General features: G+C 42.0%; 1 protein-coding gene across 2 annotated transcripts in view; it reads left to right on the plus strand.

Moving 5' to 3' along the window:
* The window catches only part of ADAMTS18 (ADAM metallopeptidase with thrombospondin type 1 motif 18), a 107,159-nt gene that overhangs the window by 31,696 nt on the left and 58,616 nt on the right, over positions 1–16,847 (plus strand). Inside the window, exons 4-6 of one of the 2 annotated variants that reach the window (XM_054048559.1) lie at positions 9,786–10,068; positions 15,506–15,705; positions 16,725–16,808. In XM_054048559.1, the coding sequence (XP_053904534.1) occupies positions 9,786–10,068; positions 15,506–15,705; positions 16,725–16,808 (567 nt within the window). Of the gene's footprint in view, positions 1–9,785; positions 10,073–15,505; positions 15,706–16,724; positions 16,809–16,847 lie in introns of those variants that run through there. The other variant, XM_054048560.1, reaches the window with a different exon arrangement.

Raw genomic sequence — 16,847 nt, forward strand, 5'->3', positions numbered from 1 at the left:
TCTCCTTCTGTTTGCACACAGTCTAGCATATGGGGTAGGGGACAATGTTGGCCATAAGGCTAGTAAAAGTTGCTGGCAGGTAGCTTTAATTTGTGCATCTGGCTTAGGGTCCTATGGAGCTCCACCATGCCCCCATCCTGCCTCCCTCTTCCAGAGGGCAGACACAGGATCCAGACCTGTCATATCTGAGCCAGCAGGGAGTTCGCCTCTGACAAGGGAATTCTCTGATAGGCACTTGAGGCCCTTTGTGCCTTCTGAGTGTGCCAAAGGGCCAGAAACTGAGTAGAGAATCGCCGTAAAACTAGAACTTGAGTGACCAGGATGAAGTGCAGCCAATAGCATTCCCTCCAGTCTGAGTGAGAAAGCATGCGAGCATTCTGTGATGTGTCAGTGTCCAGATATTATTATGATGGGAATTCAAGGAATGCATGTACCTTCCCAGCTAGATTTCTGCTCATTTTGGATAAGAAAAGCTCTATTTTTTAGATCATCTTTCCTCTCAGGAGGTTTCTATTGCAGGGAAGTTCTTCATTTATCTTTTCCTTTTACTGTAAGCACAACAGAAAGTTGTACTTTTAAGTTCAGTCTGTTTCTGTTATGGGCAGTATCTTTTGTTATGGTTAATCTAGGTTTGTCTCGATATTGTTTTGTAGGAACTGTATGTTGTGGGAAATAGCACAACAAAAGGCACTGGACTGATGCCCATTGAAGTCAATCGAAGTCTTTAGACTGACTTCAGCTGGCTGTGGATCAAGCCCCAAGTCAACTGCTTTTGGAAATAGTGTGTGCAACATTAGAGAACATTTAATGGGTTCAAAAGAGCTCACACTTAACACTCCCTTAAGAAAGATTCTTCACGCTGATTGCATGCATCCCTATGCAATGTTAAATTGTTTATTCACTAAGTGCAGTGGTTGCTGTTAATAGATCAGGATTTGCTAACAGTTAAAACAAAGTGGTTATAGGCTTTTTAATAGCTTCAGATGTGCATGCATAACATAATATCAAATGAAGTGTTATAGGAAATAATTACTGTTGCTTAGAAAGTTTTTGTACATATATTTTAGTACTCTGGTACAGTCAAGGTGCTCATGTTATCATGCAAAGAGTAATTGTACTTGACATAAGTCTGTGCTAAGTAGTTTTATTTGCTTAGCAGATATTGCAGCTGAGATGTTTGATTGTCCTCTGTCCTTCGTTTTGAATTTCACATTGTTTCGTTTTTTACCACATTATCTGTGTCTGGATGATGAATCTGATGTAACTCTTAATGCATATGGATGAGCTGTTGCCTGTAATTTAATTAACACATAATGAAGGTGGCTTTATGGAAATATGAAATCCGTAGCCACAATGCTTTCCTCATGTGGGGAGGGGAACAGACTCCATCTCAAAATCTCAGTTTTTAAATATCGACAAGAAAACAACAGTTCTGAGAAGTCCACTCCAGGACGATGAGTCTTTCAGCTGCCACTGCAGTGCATATCAACTAAGGCCTGGCCTAAACCTAAATATTAGATGATCTAACTATATCGCTCACTGCTATGAAAAATTTTGCTCCTATGTCACATAGTTAGGATGACCTAACCTCCTCTGTGGATTCATTTCGGTCAGTGGAAGATTTCTTTTGTCAACCTAGCTACCACCTCTTGGAACGGTGGATTAGCTACATCGATGGAATCCCCCTTCTGTCCAGGAGAGCTGGCTGTATTTTAAAGAATCCTTATTGAGGTTGCAGGAACAAACCATCCCGATGTGTAGAAAGAATAGTAAATATGGCAGGCGACCAGCTTGGCTAAACAGTGAAATCCTTGCTGATCTTAAACGCAAAAAATAAGCTTACAAGAAGTGGAAGATCGGACAAATGACCAGGGAGGAGTATAAAAATATTGCTCAGGTGTGCAGGAGTGAAATCAGGAAGGCCAAATCACACTTGGAGTTGCAGTTAGCAAGAGATGTTAAGAGTAACAAGAAGGGTTTCTTCAGGTATGTTAGCAACGAGAAGAAAATCAAGGAAAGTGTGGGCCCCTTACTGAATGAGGGAGGCAACCTAGTGACCGAGGATGTGGAAAAAGCTAATGTACTCAATGATTTTTTTGCCTCTGTCTTCACGCACAAGGTCAGCTCCCAGATTGCTGCACTGGGCAGTACAGCATGGGGAGAAGGTGACCAACCCTCTGTGGAGAAAGAAGTGGTTCGGGACTATTTAGAAAAACTGGACGTGCACAAGTCCATGGGGCCGGATGCGCTGCATCCGAGGGTGCTAAAGGAGTTGGCGGGTGAGATTGCAGAGCCATTAGCCATTATTTTTGAAAACTCATGGCGATCGGGGGAGGTCCCAGATGACTGGAAAAAGGCTAATGTAGTGCCCATCTTTAAAAAAGGGAAGAAGGAGGATCCGGGGAACTACAGGTCAGTCAGCCTCACCTCAGTCCCTGGAAAAATCATGGAGCAGGTCCTCAAGGAATCAATTATGAAACATTTAGAGGAGAGGAAAGTGATCAGGAACAGTCAGCATGGATTCACGAAGGGGAAGTCGTGCCTGACTAACCTAATTGCCTTCTATGATGAGATAACTGGCTCTGTGGATGAGGGGAAAGCAGTGGATGTGTTATTCCTTGACTTTAGCAAAGCTTTTGATAGGGTCTCCCACAGTATTCTTGCTGCCAAGTTAAAGAAGTATGGGCTGGATGAATGGACTGTAAGGTGGATAGAAAGCTGGCTAGATCGTCGGGCTCAACGGGTAGTGATCAATGGCTCCATGTCTAGTTGGCAGCCGGTTTCAAACGGAGTGCCCCAAGGGTCGGTCCTGGGGCCAGTTTTGTTTAATATCTTTATTAATGATCTGGAGGATGGTGTGGACTGCACTCTCAGCAAGTTTGCAGATGACACTAAACTAGGAGGCATGGTAGATACACTAGAGGGTAGGGATCGGATACAGAGGGACCTAGACAAATTAGAGGATTGGGCCGAAAAAAACCTGATGAGGTTCAACAAGGACAAGTGCAGAGTCCTGCACTTAGGACGGAAGAATCCCATGCACTGCTACAGACTAGGGACCGAATGGCTAGGTAGCAGTTCTGCAGAAAAGGACCTAGGGGTCACAGTGGACAAGAAGCTGGATATGAGTCAACAGTGTGCTCTTGTTGCCAAGAAGGCTAACGGCATTTTGGGCTGTGTAAGTAGGGGCATTGCCAGCAGATTGAGGAACGTGATCGTTCCCCTTTATTCGACATTGGTGAGGCCTCATCTGGAATACTGTGTCCAGTTTTGGGCCCCACACTACAAGAAGGATGTGGAAAAATTGGAAAGAGTCCAGCGGAGGGCAACAAAAATGATTAGGGGTCTGGAGCACATGACTTATGAGGAGAGGCTGAGGGAACTGGGATTGTTTAGTCTCCAGAAGAGAAGAATGAGGGGGGATTTGATAGCAGCCTTCAACTACCTGAAGGGGGGTTCCAAAGAGGATGGAGCTCGGCTGTTCTCAGTGGTGGCAGATGACAGAACAAGGAGCAATGGTCTCAAGTTGCAGTGGGGGAGGTCCAGGTTGGATATCAGGAAAAACTATTTCATTAGGAGGGTGGTGAAACACTGGAATGCGTTACCTAGGGAGGTGATGGAGTCTCCTTCCTTGGAGGTTTTTAAGGCCCAGCTTGACAAAGCCCTGGCTGGGATGATTTAGCTGGGAATTGGTCCTGCTTCGAGCAGGGGGTTGGACTAGATGACCTCTTGAGGTCCCTTCCAACTCTGATATTCTATGATTCTATGAACGCAGTAAGTATCTATGCTGCAACAGCTCAGCTGCAGTGCCCTAGCTGCGCTCCTGTAGCACATTCCTACCATGGTCCTACGGCATCTGTGAGACGGTGACCATTCTCCACTCCCTCTGATGTCACAGTGGAAGTAGAGGATGTTTGTAACCTACTGGAAATGTTCCATACCTTGCAAGATCAGACATTAAGGGCGCAGTCCAGCTTCAATGGGAGTTGATTCAGATTCTAAGCACAGAGAATACAAGGTGTCTTGCATGCTATTTCAACGAGATGGAAATCACCCATTCTTGGAGAGAAAACATTTTAGGATGTGATCTTCAAACACATTCAACTTCGGTCTCTTTTACTGAAAACAGTGAAAGTTGTACCAATGACTTTAATAGGAGTGGAGTTAGACCGATGCTGAATGTTTTTGAAAATCCCACTCTTAATCCCTACATAGTAATATAATATGAGTGAAGAAATCCTAAAGCAGATTTGCTTTCTATAATCACCATCTCCAGCTTTCTTTATGAGGTTCCCCTTCCTTTTGAGATTTACCAGGAAAATCTTGGACAAATGCCTCAGTGTTAATACCCCAACAATATAAAATTTTATTAAGAAACATCTCAAACTGAATTTCTTTAACGGATCAAAGAACTAAGCAAACAATGAATAACAAATAATGTTGCCTTTTTTGTCATGTAAATTATTTGCAAATAGACTGCAAGTTTCTGATTGACTGATTAAGAATTTGCTGAATAATTTCTATGAATGAGTCTTGGTTTTAAGCTTGTTCACAAGCTAATACTGGATGCTTGAAATTTGAGCTGTTTTATTTAAACACTTAGGCCAACCTTCCCGCCTTACATATTCCATCCTAAATCCTATAATCTACCTTTCCAAAGGTCTGGGAGAGAAGATAGGCCTTACAGCGTTTCCAGAAGGATAGCAAATTTAGGTTCTGGTGGACCAAGGTGGTAGCATATTTCATTCAAAGACTCTTTCTGGGTCTTGCCTAGGTAAGCATTTTTCTTCAAACTTCTCAACTGGTGCCACTCCCCTTGTGACAGAAACAGTGAAAGTGTAGATCGTCTGCCGGGGACCGGGGACTTTTAACCACTGTTGTTTGGACTTGGTGAAAATGTCGATACTTGTAACACTGCTTCCTCTGGTGGGGCTATGACAGTGGGAAATTTGAAGACAAACTGTAGTGTAGTCATAGCCATGTAGAATGCCCTGCCCCTTCTCATCTTAAAGGGTTGGATCTAACACACACTTAAGTAAATTGAAAGACTTCCCATTGACTTCAGTGAGCTATGGTTAAGCTAAGATTGGGTATGCACTTATATTAATGCTGGTCCTGGCAATACAAAGACCTAGCTTCCATTTATCCATGATATTTTTTACTAATTATACCCACACATCTGCTGAAGTTGCTAATGAGGAGAAACATACTGGATTTAATTCATGACTTCACAGTTCTTTTGAAAAAGTTCCAAGCTAATAGAGAGATTGGGCTAGAGTCTCTCCCCTTGTTTCTGTCCCCATTGCACTGCTCTACCAGTGAAGGGTGGCCAGAACCTGCTCTTAATTAACCATCTGGGAGTTATTCTGGCATGGGAGAGTCTCAGATGACATAAAGGTAGCATAGCTGGCTCCCCACCTTAAACCTGGCATAGGGGATCATATCAACAGCGGACACATCAGGGGAAGGCATCTGTGCTCATTTCTCAACTGGCATATACCCTTTGAGGACCATAACCTACTAACACAAGATTGAGCAGCCCATATGCTACTCTCCTTTACATCAGGTCTGAAGCTAAAGTAGTTGCTGCTTGAGAATCAAGGAGTTGTAACCACATACCTAACTGACCACCTGAAATCCAGTCCAGTTTGTGCAACTCCAAGAAGGAGAGATCGGGGCCAATATTTTGTGAATTATTAGAGATCAGTTAAATATGAATACTGGAAAGTTGCTCACAAATTGTCGAAATGAACCAGCAGCCTATCTTAGAAAGACTGATCTGTGCTGCAAGACTGCATGAAACTAGATGTTGTCAGAAAAAAGAAGATATAATTCATCTTTCATAACACTTTCGAATTGGAATAATCCTTTCTGATTTACTTTAAAACCCAAAGGGAGTCCATCTCATTTGAGGATTCAGCCCTGGTCTCTGCTGGAGAAAAATTTGCAAGGGCTGACTGAATAAGGTTTTTAGGTCACTCACCAGCTAGTTACAGCACATGAAAATCATGCAACAAAATGAATTCAGCACATGGGCCAGAATTCAATTCATCACACATTTCTGGAATTCAGTCCACCCTTGTGATGTTAAATATAGAAATTACATTTGGGACTAAAACTTGATGTACATGAGAGATAGTTTCTTACAAGGAAAATGTAGAAAATCCTCTATTCCATATGGTTTGAATAATTTATTAAATGAATCCTGTAGGGGTAATTTCAGACATGGAAACCTTTAAAATGGAGAAATAAAAAACAGATTTACTATGTTTCTGTTTTCCAATAGAAGGCTGTAAAATCAGTTAGCAGATGCCTAGTTATCAGTGCTGAATAACAGATGATTGCATGGAAGGTCTCTTCTTGCCCGAACTGCATTTGAATTGTGTCAGTTCTAAATATCTGATGATATAAATCATAAGGATTAAAATATCTGTTCTCTCCTCTATGCGGAAGTGCTTTGGCTTGTCCTCTTGTGATCTGAGGATTGAAGATTGCCAGTCCATTGAATTGGGCAAGCAAACTAGCTAAATTCTATATGAGAAGTTCCTCAGTCCTGATCTTTCATTGACAGACATGTTATTGCCTCTTCCTTATAATATGTTGAGCAAATATAGGATGAATGTTTGTTCAATGTATGTTGAATTAAGGAAAGAAGAAAAATGTCTATCACCATATGATCTCTGTTTATGTTCACAGCAACTTTTGGGAAGCAGAAGATTCTCACAATTAGTGTTATAGGGAAGAGTTATTGTTAAAATCCTGGTTGAGCTGTCCATCTATAATAATTGGTAATTGACCACAAAGGGGAAAGCACTTATTTTCCCTCTATTTGGAAAAAGACAGTAATGAATGTCAATCAGAGGGCTGGTGTCTGATTGGTGAGCAGTAAGGACCTGTGTAACTAAAATTCCTGATAAATCTGTTTCTTATGGATATATTTGATATCAGTGATAGCATTAACTTAGTAGCAAACACTACAGTTAAAGCAATGAGGATTTCATTTACAACTCCCTATTTTCTGAAAAATTCTCCTCCTGGAATGAAGCTGTGGAAGTGCAGAAAGGTCCACAAATCCCAAAGAAACCCTGGTGAAATCAGGTATTGGTTGAAGTCCCTCTTCCTCTTTATCCTCAAGCCCTAGCCAGTCTGCACATAGGAGCTCCTGTAAGAAAAAAAAAAAATCAATTTCAAGATGGGTTAGATGGCGTATATCCAAAATGTGCAATGCTAGGAGCATAGCTCTACCATCTAACATCAGAAAGCATTCTTTGCAAGGAGCGGTGGTATCATGGGCTGAGAGCGCCAATATATCATACAGAGTGGTTGCACTTGCTTCTCTGCACATACTTCTGGAAGCTGTTCATAGAGCTGAGTGGTTCTCAGGGGGATGCCACTTTTGGCGAAAATGCCTCAGTGACCCAAAATAAACTTTGTAAGTAATATTACATATGTACTCATCTAATCCAATTTTTTCTTGCCCCACTTGGCTACTCATTAATATTTGCTGCCTCCATCTCTTGGGTTTTTACTTGGTAAAAAAGAGTGTTTATTACAACAGCTTTTACAAAACAAGGGAATGAACAGCACAACTGGTTTATGAGTTGAATGTAAATACTTTCTCATTGCTACTCACATTTCTGATGCTGCCTCTGATCCTGGAAACACTTAAGCATATGGGTAGCTTTATTCATAGTTAATGTACAAAAAATACAGTGTATTTCTCCCCAACCTTATCTCTGCCCTCTAGTCACAATGAAAGGGGGAAAATGTGCTAAACACAAAATGTGTTGGTAAAAATCATTTTCATCTTCTCTGGGACCACAGTACTAAAATGACCTAATCATAATCAAACTGTTACTGAGTAGCATTTCTTCAGGGTAGTGTTAAAATTGTTTAGCTGCTTTGCCTTTCCATACCTGAATGTGCTCAGATTTCTTTAAAACATCACTATAAATTGGAATTTCCTGCGCTTGCAGTACTTTGGAATAATTACAAATACCTCTAGAAGTTTTTACTCTTAATTTACTAATATGTACCCTCAGCCTGAACACCATTTTAACTCAGAGGGGTTTTTTTTTTTTGCCTTGGAAAATACATATATACTGGTATTCATTTTTAATATATGTTGTGTAGCAATCCTGGTTAATATTTAATGTGATGATAGTAGTTTAGTGCTGGTGAAAGGTGATGCACTGACAACCCTGCAGCCTGAACTCTTCTATGTATTCCACAGAACAAGAATTTTAGGGCTCGGGTTGCCCCAGTAACAGCTTTACAACATTGCCCCACTAATATGTCTACTCTATCTTGAAGGAACAGCCTGAAGGATGGAGAGGGTATTCCTTGGCCATACTGCTGGGTTTCTGTGCGGAGGTTGAAAAAAAAAAAAAAAAAAAAAGTGCCAATTAGTGGCAGAGACTTTTCATATTTTAGGACAAAATTCTGCTCTCTGATCCACCCTAGTGGCTAAACTTCTACCATTAGAGACGAAGGTTCTGAGATTCTTTGAGAGCAACTGCAGCATTGTCTTGGACTAGAGTCTTCTGGAACACAAGGAAATTGCTGGGGCATGGAGTTCCATGATTGGTCAGAATGCAGCACAGGAAGTGGAATGGAAGATTAGCTGCTAAGGAAATCTGTTGCTGTCAATTAGAATAGGGGGTTCAAAGATTTAATTTACCAGAATCTGATGTCACAGAGTGTTGTTTCCTATGGGAATCTGTTAATTGTATAGACCTCTTTTAAGAATCCAAATGGAATAATTTGCTTTGACAATATTCTAAGCTATGTTATTTTTTTTAAAAAGTAACGCTGTGCTTCATAAAACCATCTGTAGAGGAGCAGACTCACCCCTGCACCGCCTTCTGCTGGTCACTTCTGGGAATTAGCTCTTCCAGCCTCCGGAGCGCCCTCTGCAGGCCAGTGATCCGTCTGTCCTCTTCTGGCCCCCGTGTCCCTCCCAGGACCCGGTGCACCTATTACTGGGATGCTGCCCCCTGGCAGTACCCCACAGATCTGGGTCTCCCCTCCCTGGGGAACCCCCACCCACTATCCCTACCTCACCTCAGAATAAGGCCACTGCTAGTCACCAACTAGCCCCCGCTCCCTGGGACAGACTGCAGTATAGGCCACTCATCACAGGCAAGGAGGGTTTGGACCTGTTGCCTTGGCCTAGCCCTGGACTGCCCTCTGCAACCCCCAGTACCCCTTGGCCTTCTACTAGGCCACAGCCTGGGGCTTTCCAGGCTGGGGCTCCCCAGCCTTTCCCCAGCCCTGCTCCACTCAGGTACTCTGTCTCAAGCTTGCTGCAGCCAGGCCCTTCTCCCTCTGAAAGGCGAGAGAGACTCCTGAGCTCCTGGCTCCCAGCTTTTTTATACAGGCCAGCTGTGGCCTGATTGGGGCGTAGGCCAGCTGTGGCTACTTCCCCAATCAGCCAGGGTTTTACCTTGCCCAGCCCCAGCCCTCTGCAGGGCTTTTCCAACCCCTCCAGGGCCAGAGCAGGTGTTCACCCCGCTACACCATCTTTGTTCCGTTCTTGTCTATGCTGCACAATCTCATTCTTCCTGGCACTCTTCTACTGCTGATGATGACCATACATCCAGAAAACCAGTTTGCAAGCCTGACAATGTGCTAAAAGGCTTCTTTTTGTATAAGTGACTCCGCAATTAAGAGAATAGGATCAGCTACTTAGAAGGAACCTAGTGCTCACAAGTGGACATAAATATATTGTTGTCAAACTGTAAAATATAATGTTTGTTTTTTTTAATTTGCCCTTTTTTTTTTAGTCAGGTTTGATAAGAATGCAGGAGAACGAATTCCTTATATCTCCATTACCTCAGCACCTAGCACAGGAACACAACTACGCATCACCTGCTGGACATCACCCTCATGTATTATATAAACGGACAGCAGAGGAGAAAGTGCACCGGTACAAAGTAGATTCCAATTCCAATCACTTTTCCCCGGGTCATCACAGAAATCACACACATCACAAGTATCATGATCAGGCGAATGATTACCACCATGGAAGGTTTCAAAAGCAGCATTTTTGTGGACGTCGAAAGAAATGTATGTAAGGAAACTTTCTCTCTTTGTTTGAGATAGTAGTTCTTAGAGACTTGTAGGTGCTTCTTTTAGTGTGGTTTGCAACCACTGCTCTAATGGGGGCTGAGTATTTTAAATAATACTGTTAACAGAGGCAATGGCCAAAATAGAGGGCAGATACAAGGAGCTGGATCATGCATTTAAGTTTATGGCACTGTTCATCACTATTATTACAACTCCACCACAAGTCAGAGAGTGACTTTCTTAGGAATGTGCTGCTCAACTTAGAAGATCCCTCGCTCTGGTTTTCTTGAGACTGATATATCTTTTAATGGGCCATTTCTTTTTTTGCTGGTACTTTAACACCACCTCTTCTGTACAATTATTAGTGCCAACTCCCTGCTCTATTTTCTCTTCATCTGAGATATGTGATTAGTCTGGAAGATGGAGGAAGGGCAGTAGGAATCACTGATTTGGCAAAGGAGGGGGAATAGGTCTTTCACAATCCACCATTTGATAATGAAGTCATCAGCAACTGAGATGATTCAACCAGAACCTCCCAAGTAAATTGTTTAATAAAATTCTGGAGTCACCTCTTAAAAATGTATTGAAACTACATTATCCTACCAAGGTCCATTGTGAGGCCTTCATTAGGCCCTCAACTTGAAGAATATTTAGGAGCTCCTCAAGAATCCTATCGCTATACTTCTTATGTTCACTTGATTCTGTTTGAAAGCTGATCTGCCTCTGGTTTGAGTTTCAGAGCCCCAACAATTGAAAACAGTAACTGAAAGAGTTTCATCAGCTAAAATATGTCCTCCCCAATTCCTACTTGAGTTCGGGGACAACAAGAGGGTTCCTTTTTGAAAGGGAAAATAAAAAGGGTCTGGGGAATGGAAGGAGAGGTACCAAAGGGAAGAGAAGAGGAGAAAATGGGAGGAGAAAAGTGAAGGAGGAAGGAGTGAAAGTCTCTGAGCGTTCTGCAGGAAAATACTGATCTGGTTGAGAATTACTCTTTTAAAGATTGAGAAGTCTTTATATTTTCAATCACTTCATGTTTTTCTTCAATATTGCAGGTCTCTCTGCTACTTTCTTCCTCCTTCCTGCTAAATCTCCCCTAGTCTAAGAAGCCCCAGTACCTAATTCTTGTACAAACCCATGGTCATCCTGTTTCAATCCCCCCATTTTTTTACTGCTATACAATGACTAATGTGAATTGCTGACAGCTTTACTTTAGAAAGTGAAGTGAGGAATATTTCATTAGCTCATGGTCTTCTCATTTTCCATGACCATCATGGCATTTTTTTTAAAGGTTGTTCACTGATTACAAAACCCGTATGATATTGATGGCTTTGATAGAGAGAGTTCCAGGCTCTTCCACGTTGGCCATGTTATCTTATATGGTCCCTATTCTTGTAGTACCTTAGCACCTCACAATAGTCAATACATTTATCCTCACAGCACCCAGTTGAGGTAGGAAAGTGCTGTTCTCCTCATTTTACCAGCAGTGTAGAGGGTAGGTGATTGGTCTAAAGTCACAGAAGGTGTCTATAGCAGGGTAGGGAACTGAACCCAAGCCTCCCAGCCCCTATGCTAAAGTCCTAGTCAGTGGGCCTTTATCCCTTCATGTAAGGGACAGAAAGGACACACAACTCTCTGTACTTTCAAGGGGACAACACAGCAGGAGTAATTTGGACTTGTGGCTAATGCTCTTGCAATTAAAGTTAACAGGATTTTGAAAGTAAAAATGGTACTTTACTGAATCTGTATCCAAACATGGTACTTAAAGAGGAAAGGTGGTGCTGTACGGGGGTTGGTTACACTTTGAAGGTACGTAGTTGCTTATATTGCTGAATAAGTTTCACTGGCCTTTCTCCTGTTTGTGAAAGCAGTGGTTTCTCTACTTTTTCATGTAGCTTGGATATAGCTACGGCTCCCTCCCATTTAGCAATATAGAAAGGGAAGGACGGCCATTGCTACTTGACATCTATTTGCGATCCCAGGTTGAGCACCCCTATGTTAAGTGCACAAAATTAAACTTTCAGTTATGTTGACATTTGTACTAGTGATTGAATTAAATTTAAGACTTTACAAGCACAATGACTTTAATAATGCTGCGAGCAGGAATAAGGCGGGTTACAGGAATCAGGAACAAGACCTTTATATAAATAACCCCTGAAAACTATGTTAAAAGAACATTAAGGCTGCAAAGTCAAACACCCAGAAGTTAGGAAATGCTAGAACGATAGCTGATCAAACAGCCATAGTCCAGCCCCATTGTGCATATGCATTATGATGCAGTCTTTAATTATATGATCACTTGCTGTTTTTTCCATCAGACCCCTGCCTCATTCAAGTGCACATGATGGACAGTGCTCACTTAATGAGAAACTATTCAATATTTTATTTTCTCCTCATTGTTCAATCCAGGGCCCCATGCCTTGTTCACTGCTCTGAAGACAGAATTACTCATTTACTCATGGTTTTTCTATGGTGTTCATTGCTGTAGTAGCAAAGTGCTTCACAAATATTAATTAATCCTCACAACAGCCTTATGAAACTGTCCCCATTTAGAAGATGGAGAGCTGAGGTTAAAAAATGTCCACTAATTTTGGTTATCCAAGCTGATGCGCCCATGGCCTGATTTTTCAGAGTACTTGGCACTGTATCAAGCTTTTTATATTCAAAGCGCAGCTTTCATTGACTTCAATAGGTGCTCAGCTCCATGGCCTCAAGATAGGCCTATGTAAAATGAGCAACACACAGTTAGTGACCACCTGTGAAAAGTTTGATGTAAGTGACTTTCCCAGTATCACACAGGAACTCTGTGGCAAAGCAGGGACAGGGGACTTCAGAGCAGGGACTGCAAGTCCACAGTTCTCCAGGGCAGCATTCAACAGCCTTAAACACAAGACCTTCTTTTCTCCTCCTGCCATCCCCTGCCTCATTCACTACAGATCTTCCAACTTCTGCAACAAATGAAGCGAGGGGTGCTACATACAACAGCCATCTTCATTATACATCCCCAGAACAGGTCCATCCAGGGCATTGAATGAGGCAGGGGTCCTGTGGAAAAAAATAGGATGTGATGATACAATTAAAGCCTGTAGCATAATACATATGCACAAGGGGGCTGAATTAAGGTAGCACAGGCAAAAGGTACGTGACGGGCAGAAGGGCCATATCCCTGCTCCAACCAATGGTGGTGGTGGCTCTAGAGTTTCTCAATGACATGGTTATACATTTTTTTTATTATAGGCAAAACAATGTATTTTTCCTTTACCACATTCTTGGAACCAGATGAACCATTTTAGCTGAAACTCTCCAAAACATTTCAGACTCATGTAGACACCTGGCATGGATAATTTCAGCCCCAAAACAGGGTCTTCTAATTGGATGCACCAAGCAACCTTATCTGTAGATGGCCTATACAACAGGGTTAATTAAGTCTTCAAGCATATACCTCTGCAAGCAGCACCATACTAATAATCTCTTTTCCTATACTGCAAAAATGGTTTGATTCTGGATTAGGGATTAAAGCTTAACCCTTCTAACTTTCTTTAGTATCTATGTTGAGCGTGCAGTTTGTAAGCATGAGAGGAGCCGGTCAGCCATCTTTCAGATATGTCATCACAGGCTAAATAGTTTGGAGCACAAGCGCTGAACAGATAACGTTCTGTAAATCATATTTGAGAAGAGCTGCTTCTTCTGAATAACTTTTAGTAGTAGTAAAGCAGGTGCAAAGGGGAGGAGAGTCTCGGCTGTGTTGCTGATGAGAGCCACGTACAGTACAGGCAAATATAAAAGAGACTTTTTGTGAATCAAGTGCAAGCCACTTGTACTGCCTCCTAAACACGGAATTGCTCTACGTAGGAAATAAACTATGCATTTCGCTGGTAGGTGATGTATGTCTTTACATGCTTTCAAAAGAGGAAACTTCTCTACATTGTTAACAGGATAATAATTCTTGACTGATATTATAACTAAAACATCTTTCATTCATTCATTCGTGGTTTGAAATATAGTTCTGATTAAATGAATTCTCAGACGTAAAGCACTAGGGATATTGCATTGCTACAACTCATATCTGCTAAATACCAGCATATTGATGCCTCCATCTTGTTCACTTAGAATATCAAGGACCAGTCCAGCATTTATTACTATTATTTACTTTTTGTAATATCTGTAGTGCCTGGGAGCCCCAGTCATGGACTTGGACCCCATTGTGCTACTTGCTGTACACTACAAACACAGACCACAGAGACACTCCCTGCCCCCAGGAATTTACGGTCTAAGTAGCAACTAAACAAGTATAACATTCCAAACACCACAAGCCATGGGAGGCCATAGATCAAAGCTCCATCTGAGCATAACTTCTTCAGCTTTGAGATGGTCTGCCTTAGAAGACTCTTAAATGAAACTGATTTTGGGATTGACAACTGATGCAAATAAGCTTCCCTACTTACCATCCTGTTTCCCTTGGATTCCTGGTGTCCCCGTGTGACCAAGAAGGAGGTAGCTCTGTTGTTGGAGTAACTGTCAGACACAGTCATAGGCAGGGCTTCTAGACAAAAGTTGTTGTTACATTTTTTAATTACCTGGGACTCCATCACTCATATCATGTTTCCACCCTTTTGCCATAAAGATTTGCAAGGACAACTGTTGTTATCTAACTAGCATTTTCAAATAGTGACCAGTGGGCTGAATTCTGGTTGCCAGGGGCACATAGGCTTATGCGAGAAAATCCATAAGCAGGAAGAGTATGGAACAAAGATTTTCTGCCCTCATTCAGGCTTCCTCAAAACCCAGAGAGAGGGTTGACTCTTCAGTCCTTCCCTTCACAAATAGAAGGCATGGCAAGCTTTATTTCTCAAGAAGTATGGACCACATGTTTATGCACATGGCTTCTGATCCAGCAATGGTCATTATTTTTCACTCTCTGAATATCGTGCTCCAAGCAGGAGTAATCCATGTGGAGCTGTTGCCAGTCAAAATACAGGCGCACAGGAACTCTGCTTTTGCAGCATATCTAGTTTCTGTACCTATTTGGAGGCTTTTGTTAAGGGAAGCAGAATCTGGCCCCTACGCTATGTTTGCAGTCAATGCAGCAATGTGCAGGAAGGTGACAAAATGGTCAAATAGGATATAGCTATTCAGGCAGAAATACTAAGTATTTTCCCCTGCAGCACATGAAACTCATTTTACTAGATTATTTCTTTCCTCTGAATTGGCTTATTGTATTCAGTTTTTTTTCTTAAAGAAGAATGAATCAGATCTTAATTAATAACGTATTAGAAGAACTCACCATCTTGCAGGCCATATTAATCAATACCTGGCTCTTGCACAATATTGTAAATTCATTTAGGGCTCTATTCCCCAGGTGCTTTACTATCTAACCAAACTGCTCATAAAAATGACCCGTTTTGAACCCTTTCCAAAACTGTGTTCTGTTTCTCTTTAGACACACCTAAGCCACCCACCGAGGATACATACATCCTATCGGATGAATATGGAAGTTCAGCAAGGTTCAAAAGATCAGCTATTAAAACCCAGAAAAGTGGAAGTCTGAATGTTGAAACGCTTGTTGTGGCAGATAAAAAAATGTTGGAGAAGCATGGCAAGGACAATGTAACCACATATATCTTAACAGTTATGAACATGGTAAGAGCTGGTGTAACTGAAGTGCCATTGGTTTTGTACTCATCTACAGCTGTGGAAAACCTACAAGACAACCAGGAGCTGGGGCTTTAAGAAAAACACCCAACTTGGTGAGACTTGTGATAAAGTCACAAAAGTTGGCAATACTAAAATCTCTGCTTGTTAAATCAATTTCTGCAAGTCCACATGTGCCAGCCTAGAAATCCCACCCTGGTTTTGTGGTGTGGGAGGAGTTGGGATTTATAATTATTCTGAATGTTTTTGTCAATTTTGCTAATGTCATTTCTTTTAGAATTAGTGGGGTTATATATTGCTCATCGTAGCTTTACAACCTGCTCTGAATATAAGATAGTACATAGCAGATGGGGGCAGACTGGAGACTTCTATCTCAAAGCATCACAGTTTCTCCCTGACTCCCCACTTCCGCTGGAAGGAGAAGTGGGAGTAAGTAACTTCATCCCTACTTCAGCTGATGAGAAGGTGGGGTGAAGCCAGAGCTCCCCATACTCCTCCCCCCCCCACTTGTCTGCAGTGGGGAGTAAATAGTCAGGTAGCATGTCTTGAGTCACAATCTAAGCAGGGCCGAGCAGGGTGGTCAAGGGGACTCTACTCCCACTTACTTCCCTGCACGGCTGTCCTAGTGAGCAGAGTGGGTCGGCCAGCTCTCTTCTGCCCCGTCACAAAAGCTTTGCTTCATTTCCCCTCTTTCCTGCTGCTGGAAAGAGGAGTTATTTGTGTGGGCAGACACAAGAGGATTACCTGCTGTGGCTTTGATCCTGCAGAACTAGGGCCTGATCCAAATCCCATTGAAGGCAATGGGAATTTTTCAATTAATTTCAGGGGGCTTTTTGTCGGACCCTTCGTGCACATTTCTGTTAGATCGAGGTGGGGCTAATCCTGCAATGTGCTGAGTTCCTCTTGACTGTCATTGAAAGTTGGGTTGTGATAACTCATTAATTATCTTTAGTGTATTTTTATTATAGATGTGTTTATTTATTACCCTCTCCTACATATTCATGCAGGTTTCTAGTCTTTTTAAAGATGGAACAATTGGAAGCGACATCAACATCATTGTTGTGAGCCTTCTTCTTTTGGAACAAGAGCCTGTAAGTGGTGTCATTATTCTTTTGTAGCAGGGTGTATCT

The sequence above is a fragment of the Malaclemys terrapin genome, chromosome 14 (assembly GCF_027887155.1).
Source record: "Malaclemys terrapin pileata isolate rMalTer1 chromosome 14, rMalTer1.hap1, whole genome shotgun sequence".
NCBI classification, from domain to species: domain Eukaryota; kingdom Metazoa; phylum Chordata; order Testudines; family Emydidae; genus Malaclemys; species Malaclemys terrapin.